The 17,343-nt window shown below is 43.6% G+C and overlaps 2 protein-coding genes across 2 annotated transcripts in view; one reads left to right on the plus strand and one right to left on the minus strand.

Moving 5' to 3' along the window:
• Positions 1-7,842, minus strand: part of cfap61 (cilia and flagella associated protein 61) — a 42,019-nt gene extending 34,177 nt beyond the window's left edge. Inside the window, exons 1-7 of the mRNA XM_086143017.1 lie at positions 7,700-7,842; positions 6,863-7,013; positions 5,950-6,026; positions 5,710-5,777; positions 5,515-5,635; positions 4,810-4,942; positions 178-288 (exon numbers count right to left, since the gene is read on the minus strand). Coding sequence (XP_085999143.1) covers positions 178-288; positions 4,810-4,942; positions 5,515-5,635; positions 5,710-5,777; positions 5,950-6,026; positions 6,863-7,013; positions 7,700-7,842 — 804 coding nt within the window. The remainder of the gene's footprint in view (positions 1-177; positions 289-4,809; positions 4,943-5,514; positions 5,636-5,709; positions 5,778-5,949; positions 6,027-6,862; positions 7,014-7,699) is intronic.
• Positions 7,843-9,144: 1,302 nt separating this feature from the next.
• Positions 9,145-17,298, plus strand: crnkl1 (crooked neck pre-mRNA splicing factor 1). The gene is made up of 14 exons (XM_086143086.1): positions 9,145-9,311; positions 10,396-10,548; positions 11,010-11,101; positions 11,232-11,390; positions 11,545-11,711; positions 13,206-13,384; positions 13,471-13,641; positions 13,744-13,935; positions 14,115-14,174; positions 14,381-14,461; positions 15,364-15,603; positions 16,109-16,210; positions 16,331-16,579; positions 16,884-17,298. The coding sequence occupies exons 1-14, from the start codon at positions 9,264-9,266 to the stop codon at positions 17,280-17,282; spliced, it is 2,292 nt and encodes a 763-aa protein (XP_085999212.1). The 5' UTR covers positions 9,145-9,263; the 3' UTR covers positions 17,283-17,298.
• The last annotated feature ends 45 nt before the right edge of the window (positions 17,299-17,343 follow it).

The following is a 17,343-nucleotide window of genomic DNA, read 5'->3' on the forward strand; positions in this document are numbered from 1 at the left end:
GTTGCCTAGTGTGGTTAAGAGGACGATATGAGCCAAAAACATGGGAAAATAATCTTCCATTTTACAAATTTGTACAATTTTATTCACCTGAGAGGCCGACGGCCAGGCTTCTTCTTCTTCCTCATTATCGTCCCCTTCCTCTCCGCCTCCTCTTTCCCTAGGGCTCGGAGGTTGTACCGCACTCCTCTTGTACAATGTGTCAAAGTTGCTCAGGTCGAAGCTCTCCTGCAGCCGCTTCACGTCCACCTCGGCCGTGACGCTGATGAAACCCGTGACAAACCCCTCGCTCTGGGGTAGAGAGGAGTCATGAGGCGGCCATCACACACCCACGTTGAAATACAATCACCACAGGAAATAGGATTTTACTTAAGTTTAAAAAAAATCCATCTGAGAAAATTTGGCAAGTAAAAGTCGAAAGGTAGTTGGTTTGAAAAAATAACATGCAATTATTTTATGGTGCGTGGTGTCATGCACAATACAAAGAAAAGGAAAACACATTTAATACAAAGTGTAAAGTTTGCATTTTGCTCTGGGGACTCAATTACGCCCTAGTGGCTGAAGGATGCTGTAACGAAATGAAGTTACAATAGAAACTCTGCTTACGAATGTCCCTAATCATGAACAAAACAGTCTACAAACAGTTTTTGATCAAACTTTGAATTGAGTCTCGGTGCACGAACACAAACAACTCACAGGCTCTCTGCATTGTGGCGTTTTGGTGTAGTGGCAGTCGCACTTAACGTTATTTACATCATTCATCGTTGTATTCTCCAATTATAGCACTCATTTTTCCTTTTTTCTCAATTTGATAGCCCTCATTAAGGCTTCCAAAAAAGTTAAATGAAGAAAGAAATATTAGATAAACATGAGAGCGGTGTTGGTATTACTGCGACATGGCCAGGTAAACCATCTGTAAAATCTTGAAGACCAAAGATGCACTAAAAACAACTGCAGTGGCTAAAGCGGTGACTACGTTAATGAAGCAAAGGTCTCAGGTCTTGGAAGAAGGAGAATCTCACCATCCCGCCCCCCTTAGCACAGACATGGTCACCACCAGCCCCCACTCCCGCTGTCCACAAATAGCCCCCCCCCTCCAACCTCCAACTACATCTATGGGAACATGAACAAACACACAACCGCTACTCCCCTCCTGCCCATCAACAGTTTCCTCAGTCAGAATCACCTCACATCAACCCCCCATCCCCCCAAATACTGCCACAGACACTCCCCTCCACCCTCTAACCTACCTCATTCTCACCTCTTGCCAGGTGCAGAGGGAGTTCTTCAGGTTGAAGCAGAGCAAAGCCAGTGGGCTGGACAACATCTGCCCAAGGGTCCTCAAGGTGTGTGCTGGGCAGCTCACTGGGGTCTTCCAGCACCTCTTCAACCTCTCTATGAGCTTGCTGAAGGTGCCTGACCTCTGGAAAACCTGCATTGTCCCAGTACCCAAGAAGGGGCATCCAAGTGCTCTCAATGACTACAGGTCAGTTGTACTAACGTCACTTGTCATGAAGTTGTTCGAGAGGATTGTACTCCAGCACCTGAAAGACCGGCTATCTGCTTCCCTAGACCCTCTGCAGTTTGCGCACAGACAGCACTTGGGTGTGGAGGATGCGATCACCTTCCTCAATCATAGGGCCCTATCCCAGCTGAAGGGTACATGTCACCTTCTTTGACTTCTACAGTGCCTTCAACAGCATCCAACCCATCCTCCTCAAGGACAAGCTGCTGAATACGCAACTTCACCCTGACACCGCGCCTGAATCCTGCACTACTTCACATGGACGGCCGCAGTTTGTCAGGGCGGACGGCTGTGTTTCTGAGGCCGTGGCGTGCAGCACAGGAGTGCCCCAAGGTACTGTCCTGTCTCCATTCCTCTTCACCCTCTTCACCTCCGACTTCTGGTACAACTCAGATTCCTGCTACCTCCAGAAGTTCTCAGATGACTCTTCAATCATTGGATGCATCAACTATGATAACGACGAGGAGTACAGAGGTCTGATCGCAAGTTTTGCTGAGTGGAGAAGCCAGAACCACCTCCTACTCAACATCTCCAAGACCAGGGAGGTAGTTGTGGACTTCAGGAGGAATCGAAGAAGACAGGTACCGATCACCATCCAAGGTGAAGAGGTGGAAATAGTGGACTTGTACAAGTACCCTGGGGTCCACATTAACAATAAAGTGGACTGGTCACACATCATTGATGCACTCTACAGGAAGGGTTGAGTAAGATGTTCTTTCTGAGGAGTCTGATGTCACCGGTGCACTCTTCTACAGTATAGTGTGCTGTTGGGGCAGTGCCAGGACTGGGTGAGGTCAATAGCCCAGCCTCAACAAGATAGTGAGGAAAGCCCGCTGGGTGGTGGGACTGAAACTGGACCATCTTCAATCGATGGCAGCTGGGAGGGTGAAGGACAAACTGGGAGCTATCCTGGACAACACTTCTCAGCCCCTGCACCATGAGCTGTGGCTGATGGGCAGCTCCTTCAGCCAAAGGTTCATCCCACCCCGGTGCAGAACCAAACGTGTCATACACACCTTTGTGCCCACGGCCATCAGACTGTGCAACAGCAGTCCAGATGGCACACAACTCTGACCGGCCTGAGTGCACCTGTGCTGCCTCCTTAACCTCACTACCTCACCCTACTCACTACCTCACCAATTCACATGCCATGCCCTCACTCTGCTGTTTTTCTTATCCTTGTTGGTTCCAGCCTGCACACATCCTGCCTATTTTTGTTTACTTATTTTATTCTTGTCATTGCTATTGTTGTTTAGTTCTGGTTGAGTATTTTTCACCCTTACTGTTCCATTAAGATTTTCCATTATTATCCTGGATGTTGTTGCTGTTGTTCTCACTGCTGCTTATTTATTCATGGATGTCTTGCTATCGTCTGCTTTCTAACTATTTGTATTTATATTCATGTTTATTTATCTATTTATTTTAATTTTTGACATTATAACTGTTACACTGCTGTGACAAAGGAATTTCTCCTATGGGGATCAATAACGTTTATTTTATTTTATCTAGAAAAGTTATTGTTAGTTTGGAGTGATTAAGATGGCTTGCTGGAAATAGCATTATCGAGGGTCTATGCCAGAAGGCTTAACTCTGTGAAAGAAACACAAAGTACAAGTCCCAGAGAGAGGAGAAAGACCACCAGAGACACATTAATAATTAAGACTATCTTAAATCCCTGTCTGTATTTCACCATAATAAACCCATAAAAAAATTTCAAAAAGGGGGGGGATCAATGGGATTTACATTGATCTCTAGCAATATATGCACTATCCTTCCTCTGCATATATCCAAACTCTCTCAATCTGGCCTGGACTTTATCTCCAAAACATCTAAAATGAGCTGTTACATCTGAGGGACTTCATTCTCGTCACTTCCAAGAGAGAACCATGTACATCTCTGCGACCTCCTGCTCTATCTCCTGTCCTTTCCTTAGTGCCCCAGTCTCTGATCAAGACAGCGTCACTGGTCTCATCACCGTCTTGTACACCTTTCCGTTTATTCCGGCTGGCTCTTTTATCACACATTACTCCTGACACTTCAGCCTTTCCAATGTACTTCAAACAGTCTCTTCACCTCTTTTCCACCCTTTCATATCACAATGTCATCTGCAAACAACTACCGTATTTTCCACACTAAAAGGCGCCCCTAAAAGCCTTTAATCTTCTCAAAACCAACAGTGCGCCTTATAATCCGGTCGCCTGATGGTGCGGAAAATACGGTACATATCACAAAATGACAATAATACTCACAATGATAGAGAAAAACTTCAAGACCACGAATTGTAAAAAATACAGAAAACCCAGAGTTGCAAATGACTGCAATTAATAAAATAAAGAAAATAATAAAGATAGAAATAAAATTGTATTGTCTTCTGTAATACCTTAAACTGCAGAAAGAGGAAAATTAATGTGCATTTGACAAAAACTGCTTGAAATCTGCTTGAAAGAGTTAACCAAACACATGATCCAGATAAAATTATCGTTAAAATTTATAAAACAAAATTACCCCAAAAATTAACCTGAAAAATTGGTGATACTAGATTCTGTTTTCATTCTAACATGACATTGCCAGTCTGATTGTAACATGTTCATGTTAAAAGACAAATTTCATGCTTGTTCAAACTTAGAAGTTGTGGAAAAAAAAGTGGTTGCGGGATGGGAAAGAGTCCAACGCCCTGCACCAACGAAGCCGGAGTACCAGGCCGACGTCCGTCCTCAAACACTCGACACACTTAGACAAACCGCCCAGAATGCTTCAGATGTCTGGACACAGGGTGCAGAGTGAGAGCACGTCTTGGCCTGGAGTCAGCGCCTATCTGCCATATGCTGCCGCGAACACATGTCAGCCGGCCGGTTGAGGGTGGGGTGGGGTGGGCGGTGGTGGTTGGAGAAGGTCTGTCATCCCCTGGGAGCACCCCCTCCCACACACACACACACACACACACATACACACAGCTCCCATCGGGGTTTCCATCGTTCAGTGCTGCCATTACAGTTTTCCACTTAGTGACAGTTTCACAATAAAGACCGAGTGAATCCATTCATTCAATCATAGATGAACTTCTTTCAGTTAAACATCTGCTGTGAGGCCTTTCAAACCCCAGGGCTCAAGACAGCGGCACGGTTTTAAGAATTAACGAGAAAATTGAAATGAACCCAAATTTAATTTGAAATTAAATTGCACCATAAAAAACAAAAACAAAAATTGTATGTAAGAAAGTATTAAAGGATATGCACAAAATTGCTGTTGCAGTTTCTGGAGGAGGCTGAGTTTTCTAAAAATTTTACCTCGCAAACGGCGGCGTGGTTTTCCTCATCCTGAGACTCGATGAGCTCCGTCAGGAAGTTTGGTTGGTCGATGACAGAAAGGAAGGTCGTCTGCTGTGCAAACATGCGCATGACGTCATCGTGGTCTTCAACCCTAAGGTTCAAACAGGGTTTTTTCAGCTTAAAATCAAAAAAACTTATTCATCCAAAATTTGCAATAAGTTGGTTTGAAAAAAGCTGAGCTTTTAGTCAATGCGCTTTAATTTATTCCCCAGTTGATTATGTAAGGGTCCCTTTGCAGGTAAAGTGTAACTTATTAAAAAAAAATGCCAGTCTGCCCGGGTAGAATAATAAAAAATAAATCAGTAAACAAAAAACAATGAACATTTTGCAAAAACGTAGTAAAAATCATTTTTATTGTGTTTATTGTCTTACGTGTTTATAAGGAGAGACTTATCATTTGACCGACGGGCTGTTTGTCAACCGACTATGACTCTCTACTGCCCCCCAGTGGCCAAACTGAGCTAAAGACCTAAACCTGGAGCAACAAGCGCCTCGTCCACGAAATCCTGGTGGGAGTACCAACTGTGTGACTCTCAGGAAGTACTCTCTCTTTTACAGAAACCATTTTCCAGGAATTTTCCAACTGATTTAACAGACGCTAATATGTTCCATCTAATTGCTGGGTCATTTTGGGGTCATTTCTTGCAGATGTGCTGGACTCACCTGGCAGGACGCACATGAACTCGAGGGAAAAGATTGTGTCTGTAGCAGATAAGAGCAGAACATGGAGGTCTGGGGTTGGTCAGGGGCTGCAGGGGCTCAAACATTTCTCCCAGTGCAGGATCTTGAAGAGAAAATGACACGTTTATTTCTTTTCGGGTTAAATGAATTAAATGCTGAATAAGGGGTCAATGTCACCTGAGACTTTGGTGTTTGAGCAGATCAGGAAGACGAACTCCAGCTCCACAGTGACACAAAACACAGCCCTGCAGAAATTATTCACGCAGAAACAGGGGAAATATTCCTCTGCAGAGGCCTCACTTCCACATCATATTCATAGTCCAACAAACATTAACCAACCCCACAGGTACAATGATTAAAAAAGAGCTAATTCTCACATGTTTCAATTAGGTGATGTTTGGCATTGTTCTGTTATACCTCATTATCTCCTTTAAAGCTGCAGTGGAGAAGCCTGGCTTTGCCACAAACAGGTGGAGGAAGAGGGTGTTCACAGGCTGCAGAGGATTTAAACATTAGGCTTGAAATCTAATTCCAGGAATGCAAATCAAAAGTAATAACAGGAGAAGGAAAAGTTTCATATCGTAAAAAAGGACAATGGCATTGAGGGGGGATACCATAACATAGCAAAATACAGAAATTGAAATACATCCACTTATATGAAGTACAGAGTCACAGTCATAAGAGTTCAGCCTATGGTTTATGAAAAAAAAACAAAAAACTTCAAGTCAAATACCAAGTTTCTTTCGGAGATGTAAAAATCCAGTGTCAAAATATCAATTTTTTCATTCTTTTTATAATTTTTTCCCTATTTTTTGGGGCTCTTGTTAAGTTTATACTTAATTCTTTGTTAAAAACTTCTTCAGCGTCAAAATCCTTTTAAACAAAGCAATGTTGCACATATTTTTATAAATCAAGTTGATGATGAGGATATTCCAAAAAGCAAACTACTGCAATACATGTCCTTCATACAATTCATACATACGCTTTGAAACTGCAAATTGAGTGTGTGGTATCAGGCCAGGCTGCTCCTGAAAGGCACTGTGACTGACCAGGACTTCACAGTGTGTCCTCCATGCCATCAAAGATTGTGTGTGTGTGTGTGCATGTGTGTGTGTGTGTGTGTGTGTGTGTGTGTGTGTGTGTGTGTGTGTGTGTGTGTGTGTGTGTGAGAGAGAGAGAGAGAGAGAGAGAGAGAGAGAGAGAGAGAGAGAGAGAGAGAGAGAGAGAGAGAGCAGCGCGCGTGTGTGTGTGTGTCCTGTATGACTTAATAGAGGGTGAGATTTTGTGTTTCATAAAGTAAGAGTTTGTTTGAGTATCAATGGATGCCCACCGTGCATGCATCTGTGCTGAAGTGTGTGTGAAGGAAAGGTTCCCACTGGTCCTGGTCCACCATATCTCCCCCAGGGAAGTCAAAGAAGGAGGCGTGAGCCAAAATGTCGTCCTGCTCGTTGGCCACCGTCACGGCCAGGTTGGCCTTCTCCCTGGAAGAAACAAGGGCCAGAGAAACAGGCAGACATGTCACTTCTGAGGGATTTTAAAAGTAATTATTTTGGTAATTTTTAGGTAATTTCTTAGATTTAGTTCAGATCATTACAGCTTGAGGCAAGTTCTTACTGTTTTGGTCATTAAATCAATAATTTGTAGTGGTGTTAATATCATACAGCAAACTGTACCCCCTTGAAAAATAAAATAATAAAATATTTCTTCTTTTTAATTTTTCCAAAAAAGGGGGCATGATTGAGAGGAAGATGAATGGTTGCAAGCCATCAGGAATGGCATAAGCCGACCACCCGTAATGTGAAAGACTGGTGGACAGCATGCTAATATGCATGAAAACTGTGGCAAATATTGATTTCTGTTGAAACATCTAGCAATATGATTTTTTTTTTGCACTATCTAAGGTCTGAAAACAGTGGACCTCTAGGTATTTTGACCATTTTTCATTTTCTGAAATAAATGCTCTAAATGACTGTATTTTTATTTGGAGTTTGGGAGTTATGGTGTCAGTAACTTATAGAATAAAACAAAGATATTAATTTTACTCAAACATATACCTAGAAATGACAAAATCTTGTTTTTTTTTTCTACCAAAGCTGCATACATACACATACAAATAAACACACTGCATGTAAATATAAAATATGAATTTATTTCGTCTTTTTCTCACAGAAGGTGGATGACATTGATCCGGCCGAAGACCTCCACAGCTCCGAGGTCGATGAGGTCGCTGATCCCCTGAGCATCCGCGGATTCGCTCCTCCGGACGCTCACGGTTTGAACTTGGCCGTCGGCAGAAGTGATGGTTCTCATCTCCACCGTATCGGTCAACCACATTCAGTCTTCGGCTAAAACTAGATCACTAGAAAGATAGATAGATTGATTGATTGATTGTTTGATAGAGAATATTAAATGTATCCGGTATATTTCACAAGACTACACTTATAGACATACTCACATATAGTCAAAAAGATCGTATAGACAAATAAAAGGGAAGAAATATACATTTGCAAGAATCCTACTGTGAAATGGCATTGGAAAAAGTGCATACAGATATAAGACTATGCAGATGTGCAATATGAATCCAATGTGCAATGTTTTTGTTACTGCCTCCACAGGAGAAAGTAATTTTCCGCTCTCTGCCGATCGGGGGAAACACTGAACAGAGATATTGCAGACGGGAGAAAATACTTCCTCCGGTAGTCATTGTTACAGCGGAGTTGAATGAGGCTCGGGCTGGGAAAACCTCTGCCGCTTTTGAGGTAGGTGTGCAGTTTTTGCAGCATCTTCCTCTGGGCAGTCTATAGCACAGAGCCAGCCTTCTTAATAAAGATGGTTTGAAATCTCTGTGTCCCCAGCTCTGATGCTGCTTCCCTGACAAACCACCGCAAAGCACAGATGCACTTGTTACCAAAGACTGGTAGAACATGTGCAGCATCTTGTTGAATACATAGAAGGACTTCAGCTTCTTCAAAAAATAAGAGTCTGCTTTGTCCTTTTCCTTACACAGCCTTAGTGTTGCACCACTAGTCCATTTTACCATCAAGGTGGACTCCCGAGGTACTTGCACTCCTCCATCACCTGCACATGGTGATTTTCCTCAAGAGTGCAGAGTAACCAAAAACGTGGGTTCAAATAAGACAGGACTGTCACTTACCTTGTTTTCTTTTCGAGACAACTTTTCTTGTTTGTTTGTTTGTTTTCTGTGTGTGATGACATCACAAGGGTCCGCTTTGTGACGTCACATGTCACATTTTTCGCAGCCAAACCAAAGTCGAACATGAAATTTCATCAGATATCGTGCGTTTCTGACGCCGGTGGCCGAGCTGGCCAAGGCGGAAAATTGTGTCACTATGGCAACGGGACGCCGTACGTCACCGACCTGTACAATGTTGCTGCAAACCCGCCGATGCAAAGCGCAGTGGTTTAGGATTGAATTTTGAAGTTTTAAAAAAAGGTTACTTTAGTTGCCCTGTTTTTTGTGTGTGAATGGAACCGCTAAGTGGCAAAAACAGAATGATATCTCCGTCAGAAAGCTGGAAATTCTGGAAGTGCGGTCTTGAAACTGCCTGTGCGGATCCGAAGCAACCGAAGTTTCGCTCCGACGCGCGGGGCATGCCGGGCACTGACATGGTGGCTCTCGTTGGCTACACATAACGTGTCGGCGCCTCCCGCGATTTTCACAATTGTCCAGCGATTCAGTAAGATTTTGAAAGGATTGTTTCGTCGGCAATATGGCGTCCACGGCTGCGGGGAAACAGCGGATTCCAAAGGTTGCGAAGGTAAGAGTCCCGGACAGCTACACCCGCTGGGGCTAAGCTAATGCTAACAGCTAGTGCTAAAGTTAGGAGACGAAGGTTCCCAAGATGGAGAACGCTTGTCGACTAACCAAGCTTAGCAGATAAAAACGTGTAATAATTTTACTTCGTCTTACCAATACTTTGAACATGAATGTTCAAATTAAGCTTTAAAGCTAATTAAATTTGAGCCTAATCCCACGTTTTCATTTCTCCACAATGCTCTCCTTCATTTTTTTTTACATCCCTTGTTTTGTTTTTACACTGATGTAACGCATTATGTCACTTATTTTAATCTTATTTACAAGTTAAATACTCAAGTTACTTTCAAGAGTGAGAACAACTAATTATATGTCCAAATTGCATATATAGCTGGTTGAACAGGGTGATTAAGTCTCAGAAAGTGCTTATGTTCAACATAAATTATCATACATATAAGAATTCATAGATTATTTTACATTTAGTAAATTAAGTCTTCTCTGGATGAGTTGGAATAAAATCCAGTTGATGAATTGCAGAAGTTGCAGGATGTGCTCAAAGTCAGGAAGTAGAACAGAAGCTAATTAAAAGTTTTCTGATAATTCTGAATTATTTCAAAAAATCATTAGTGAATTAATACTAAATGTAGCACAATGTTTTATTTATTGAAGAAATCAACTGTATACTGTGTAGAGAGGGAGTCGCTTTAACTTTAACTAACTGCAATTACAGCGGCAATCTTTTTACATCATTATTTTATTCATTTATTCATTATCATTTTATTATCATTTTAAATGCCGCCAGTGGTTTTGCTTTCGATGCAGAATGATATGTTGACACATTTTGTCTTTAACAAAAATTGCTTAATTCACATAATCCCGAAAATAGTTTGACTTTGATAGAAAAGGTTATAAATACTGTGAAGTAACCTTGAAGTCGAAATGTTAGTCACCAATCAAAATTCAAAGAAATAACTGCAAACATCATCTCGGCCCATATAGTCAAATATGCCTTTTCACAGCAGGGTACTGAGAAGAAAAATTCTAAGTGAGGGACCGACATTTTAATCCTCCTTTCTGTTGTGTTGCAGGTGAAGAATAAAGCTCCAGCCGAGGTCCAGATCACCGCTGAGCAGCTGTTGCGGGAAGCCAAAGAGAGAGAGCTCGAGCTCCTGCCGCCGCCACCCAAGCAGAAGATCACTGACAAGGAGGAACTCAATGACTACAAACTGAGGAAGAGAAAGGTGGGCAGCTAAAGCTGGCGATGTCTTTTACACCAATATAGTATTTGGCTCAGCTCTTGCTTTATTTTTGTTATCTAGTTTCCAACAACTGACTTTGTACTAGAAGAAATTGGAAACACCCCTAACTCCAGGGTCTGTAGGTATATCTCAGAATCTCTCCTGGTTTTGGAAAACCACACATTGGTTCTTCAACACCTCAAAAGAGTTCACCTCCAGCACAATGAAGAAAAGCCTATATTCAAAATGTAGAGCGATATTTTGGATCTAAACGTCAGTATAAAAACCTGTCATTTTTGTATCCCCGTTGGATTCTTTTTAATGAATAAGATTTATTTTCTTTAGTTTGAGACACTTAGCAGAAACTAATGGAAAATTGTGACTTTTTAATGATGGTTGTGGGTGCAGTAAATGCTCAAGAAAAGAAGCATTAGGTAGATATCCTTTTTTTCTGTAATTTCCAGGGATTTGAGGACAACATCCGGAAAAATCGCACCATCATTAGCAACTGGATTAAATACGCACAATGGGAAGAAAGTCTGAAGGAGGTTCAGAGGTACTTTATTAATTAAATTCAATTTAATTCTGCCATATTTTGAGTGATTTTCAGATTAACTTGAATCGAAAATATGTATCCCTGGTTGAAGTCTTGAGTTTTCCTTGATGGCCGATGATTTTGTTTTCAGATCTCGCTCTATTTACGAGCGAGCGCTGGATGTCGACCACCGCAACATCACCCTGTGGCTGAAATACGCCGAGATGGAGATGAAGAACCGGCAGGTCAACCACGCCCGCAACATCTGGGACCGAGCCATCACCATCCTGCCCCGAGTCAACCAGTTCTGGTACCACTTTTACATTTACTCTCATACTCTAAAGGAACAGATGAGTCAATGACATTTTCAGAAAGTAGAGAAGAGGTGAAAACAGGGAAGTCCTTCAAAGATGTAGGTGAGATGTTGCCTTCAGTCAGTGACCTTTGACCCCTCTCGCTGTCAGGTACAAGTACACATACATGGAGGAGATGCTGGGGAATGTTGCTGGCTGCAGGCAGGTGTTCGAACGTTGGATGGAATGGGAGCCCGACGAACAGGCCTGGCACTCGTACATCAACTTTGAGCTGCGCTACAAAGTTGTGGACAAAGCTCGCTCCATCTACGAGAGATATATCCTACTGCTGGTCTTCCCGTATGTCAGTGAAATCAAACTTGAAGAAAAGTCTCAAATTCAAAGAGGGGGAAAAGGGGGATAGCTTTTTGAATCTAATGGAATTCTTTTCTTTTGACTTTCAACAAAACAAGGATGAATAACTTAGAGTAAAGCAGTAACAGATGGAACAGTAAGTCATTTAGAAGGAAATATAACAGGGCCAAGTATCACTTAGTGTCCTGCTATTTTCTGCTAATTTTTTTTAGGAATTCTGATTAATTCAAACATTTTTTTCTTAGTTTTGGGGACTTTTTTTCTCTGGATTTGTTGATGTTATCTTCATACATTTAAACATCAAATATGGCGACCAACTAATATAGGCTTGAAAAAAAAACAAAGTAGTGTCTGACTTCCTCTGCTATTATAGGTTCTCATAATTCTTGGTTGCCAATATGATGTTTTTTTCCACAGTTTTATCTTTTGTTTTCATGGTTCTGTTTCTAAACCCTGGTATGTCAGTCCCATCAAAAACACAGGTAAAAACGCTCTACTGTTGATGTGTTTGTTGAACATCCATCCATCTTCCCCCCCTTATCCAGAGTTGGGTCGCAGGGGCAGCAGTTGAAGCAGTGAGGCCCCGACCTCCCTCTCCCCCGCCACATGGTCCAACTCCTCTGGGGGGACCCCGAGGTCCCGAGGTCCCCCCAGGCCAGCCTTAAGGCCTAGTCTCCCTAGCATGTCCTGGGTCTTCCCTGTGGTCTCCTCCCAGATGGACATGCCCAAAATACCTCCCCCGGGAGGCGTCTCGGAGGCATCCTGACCAGATGTCCGAGCCATCTCATATGACTCTTCTCTATGCAAAAGAGCAGCAGCTCTACTCTTAGCTCCTCCCGGATGAACAAACTTCTCACCCTACCTCTTAGGGAGAGTCCGGCCACCCTGAGGAGATAACTCATTTCGGCAGCTTGTATCCGCCGTCTCGTTCTTTCGGTCACTACCCACAGCCCATGACCATAGGTGAGGGTGTGAACGTAGATCGGCCAGTAAACTGCAAGCTTTGCCTTCTGGCTCAGCTCTCTCTTCACCACAATAGACCGGTGCAGAGTTGGCATCACTGCAGACGCCGCACTGATCCGCCTGTTGATCTCCCGCTCCATCCTCCCCTCAGTCGTGCGCAAGACCCAGAGATACTTGAACTGCTCCACTTGGGGCAGGACCTCTTCCCTGACCGGAGTGTGCATTCCACCCGTTTCCAGTTGAGCACTGTGGTCTCTGAGGTGCTGATCCTCATTCTAGCCACTTCATACCCTGCCACGAACAGCCTCAGTGAGCTGGAGATCATGGCTTGATGAGGCCAACAGAACCACATCATCTGCATCTGTTTGTTGAACGAGAAGTACCAAATATGGTGGTCACAGTATAAAGCTGTGGCTGACCTAATATATTATTCCCTCAAAATGACATTTCAGTAGCATGTGTTTAAAAAAAAAAAATCCTTAACAGCCCTGCACTCGTCATGGTCCACCCCGAAGTGAAGAACTGGATCAAATATGCCCGTTTCGAAGAGAAGCACGGCTACATTGCTCACAGCCGGAAGGTGTACGAGAGAGCGGTGGAGTTCTTCGGAGAGATGCATATCGATGAAAACCTCTTTGTGGCCTTCGCCAGGTTTGAGGAAATACAGAAAGAGGTTTGTGACTCCAAATGAGTGTTTTTCATCTGTTTCTCCAAGAAAATTCAACAGTTTCCCTTTTTTGTTTCTGAAACCCTTTTCAGTTCGAACGTGTTCGGGTGATCTACAAGTATGCCCTGGATAAAATCCCCAAGCACCAGGCTCAGGAGCTCTTCAAGAACTACACCATGTTTGAGAAAAAGTTCGGAGACCGAAGGGGGATTGAAGACGTCATCGTGAGCAAACGGAGGTTCCAGTACGAGGAGGAAGTCAAGGTAAGGACCACGGGAATGAAGGAATTTAGATGAAGACTGTTACTTTTAAAAGTTTGCGTGGGTTTTTTGTCCGATGGAGTCATCCCCTACTGGCGCTTTCAGGCGAACCCGCACAACTATGACGCCTGGTTTGACTACCTCCGCCTGGTGGAGAGCGACGCTGATCCCGACACGGTCCGGGAGATTTACGAGAGAGCCATTGCCAACATCCCGCCCATTCAGGAGAAGAGGCATTGGAGACGTTACATCTACTTGTGGATCAACTACGCACTGTATGAAGAACTGGAGGTCATGGTGAGCTTTAGTGCTCACTGAAGCAGAAACACAAACACATCCATAGCTTGTTGCTTACATTCCTTCCTTACTGGTTCCTTGGATTTAAAGTTTTTGTTCTTTTTTTTAATGCACACTTCATTTCTCTCCGCACCAAAGATGTCTTGTCTTCCTCACGATTGTGGTATATTTCCTGACAGGATGTAGAGAGAACAAGGCAGGTGTATCAGGCTTGTTTGGATCTCATCCCTCACAAAAAGGTACCTTAGTACTCTAGTCCCAGTCACAATAATCAAATTAGCCAATGCTTTGGTCGATTGTATTTAGATGAATGTGCTTTATATTGAGTGAGATGGATACCAGGAGAGGTCAAGAGTTCATCATCTGAAAGATGGACTTTTCTGCAACACAACAAACAGCAAGCAATGTGTGTTCCTGCACCAACTGCCTTCTCTCTCTTTCTCAGTTCACCTTTGCAAAAATTTGGCTGCTCTCTAGTCAGTTTGAGATCCGACAGAAGAACCTGCAGGGCGCCAGGAAAATTATGGTAAGATTCACTATCATTTACTTCTAAAAGCAGTTCCGGGTTGGGGGTCATCATTTCAGAGTTAAGCCCTTTGCTGTTTTTAAAGGAACTTGGTCATTTCTTCATGCATTCGGACGACATATGAACCAGAGACTGTGGACCTCAGTCCCTAGAACCAGATGAGCTTCTACTCCGAGGCAGTCTTTTTACTGTTCCATAGGAACTCGGTGATTGGTATAACTCATAAGCCACGTCCATTACCAAATATTTTTTGTGGAGCGCAATTTTTAAAAACAATTGTGGTCACGGGTCAGCTGTTTTCTTGTGGCAAAATGGACAGAGCCAAGGAGAATGGACAGACAAAGGTCCGAGGTCCTCTGGCCTGCCATGTACGTGGCGAAGCAGTGTACGAAGCAGTGGCGGAAGAGAGTAAAAACACATAAAACCAGTTTATACTCCATGTTTATTGTTCCCGCCATGCAGACCATGAACGCTATGGCAACTTGGTTCTCCGTGTTGTCCATGTCTTCTAAGGTAGACAAGCTAGATGCTTGAGTCACACCCGTCCCTACTATGGTCCCTCATTACCAGTGCAAATGCAAAGACAAGTAGCTCTTAGAACGAAATTCAATCTGGACAGTTCTTAGAACTTACCTGTCCGAAAGCAGCTATAGTCAGGGTTGGATCTTTGGTGCAGTCCTACTCAACAGCTAACAGCCAGATGGAGTTTTTTGATTGACAGGTGAAAAGCAAGTGCAGTTAGTTACACGCCCCTTCCAAACTGTCCAAGTATGAAAACATCCAGTGTTAAAAAAGTCAAACTCCCGCCTTCAACTAACAAAGAAGTCGTGTCTCCGACATGTTGAAAATCTGGAAAGTGTGTCACTGTCTTCATCTCCACTTCCTGCTGCTTCCCATCGCAGGGCACGGCCATTGGAAAATGTCCGAAGAACAAGCTGCTTAAGGGCTACATCGAGCTTGAGCTGCAGCTGCGAGAGTTCGACCGTTGCCGAAAGCTGTACGAGAAGTACTTGGAGTTCAGTCCAGAAAACTGCATCACATGGAACAAGTTTGCGGAGCTGGAGACCATCCTGGGCGACATTGAGCGAGCCCGCGCCATCTACGAGTTGGCTATCGGACAGCCGCGGCTTGACATGCCCGAGGTAACAAAGCAGACCTTGATTATTTAGAGTCGAGCCAATATACAAACTAGGAGCTTCACACTGTGGAAGATATTAGTTTGATTGTAGGAAATGAAAGTCAGTGGAAGCATCATCAACAGCTGGTGGTGGAAAAAGAACATTTTTTCTGTCAGGTCCAAATTTGGGTGGTGCGTCTTTTTATTGAAACACATTTGCTGAAATTTCGACAAAAGTTCAGGAAATATTTCTGATACAGGTTTCTAGTGGATCTCTTGCATCCTCAGTGATACCATGTGACCTTTAGGCGAAGTTAAGTCAATGACGCCGCCATAATCCACGGCACTGATGGGCGTCCTGATGGGGTTCATGCCACATGTTGTTCCTTTAATAACATTCTGGGACTAATAAAAAGTTCTAGATTCTGTCAGACAAAAGCTTGAAGTCATCCCTTAACCCCACAGCCGATAAGCTGCACGTTCTGATGGATGCGCTCACATTTTCACCCGCTGTCTCTTCTTGTCACCAGAATCTGTGGAAGTCTTACATCGACTTCGAGATCGAGCAGGAGGAGTTTGAAAATGCCAGGAACCTTTACAGAAGGCTGCTGCAGCGCACCCAGCACGTCAAGGTGAGAGCCGCAGCCCACCCTCGATGAACAAAATAGAGACGTTCACCAAAAAGCTTGCTAACTAAAAAAAAAACTGTTGTTTTAAAGCTGATGAAATTCAATTTGATGACCTCCTCCCAGGTTTGGATCAGCTATGCCAGGTTTGAGTTGTCACTGGAGAGCGAGGAGCGGCTGCCAAAGTGCCGGCAGATCTACGAGGAGGCCAACAAGAGCATGAGGAGCTGCGAGGAGAAAGAGGAGCGGCTGCAGCTGCTGATGTCCTGGAAGGACTTCGAGACAGAGTTTGGTTCCGACTCCACCAGAGAGAGAGTCCAAAAGCTGATGCCCGAGAAGGTGAAGAAGAGGAGGAAGGTGACGGCCGAGGATGGGGTAAGTGCACTCTCATCAGCTGCTGTTTTTATTGGTCATTGGGACGGACCATGAGATATTGATTTCTAACCGGAATCATATTAATATAACATGAAAAGCTTTACTGGCATGTTTTTCACACGAGCAGATAATGACATTTATCGAAAAAAAGAACTGTCTTTATCACCCAGTCCTAAAATTAAATCACATCCTTGAGAATAGCCAGCTTTCAGGATGTGAGTTCTTTGAAGAACCAGGAATGGACAGATGCACCCAACAGTAAATGAAAATACCAACAATAATTTTGTTCTGTTGCTTTCCACAGACGGACGAGGGCTGGGAGGAATACTACGACTACATCTTCCCTGAAGACGCAGCCAATCAGCCCAACCTCAAGCTGCTCGCCATTGCCAAGATGTGGAAACGGCGTCAAATGGGGGATGAAGACAAGGCGTCAGAGAACAAACAAATGGAGGAAGAGTCGGCAGCAGCATCCTCAGCGGCAACCCCTCCTTCAGAAAGCCAACAAGACAAAGACTCTGACGGAGATAACGTGGCCGAAACGGGGAAGAAGTCAGAAAACTATGACGATCGGGATGATGAGGGCAGCAGAAGTAGTAGTAGCAGCAGCAGCAGCAGCAGCAGCAGCAGCAGCAGTGACAGTGAGGATAATGATGGTGGAGAGGATGCTGATAAGAAGAGCAAAGACAAGGATAAAGATTAAACTTCAGCAAAATTGACTTTTCCTCCTCTTTTTTTCTTACAAAAACAGTTGTATCATGTTT

The sequence above is a fragment of the Fistularia commersonii genome, chromosome 36 (genome assembly GCF_037954325.1).
Source record: "Fistularia commersonii isolate RoL2024-O1a breed Wild chromosome 36, RoL_Fcom_v1.0, whole genome shotgun sequence".
NCBI lineage: Eukaryota > Metazoa > Chordata > Actinopteri > Syngnathiformes > Fistulariidae > Fistularia > Fistularia commersonii.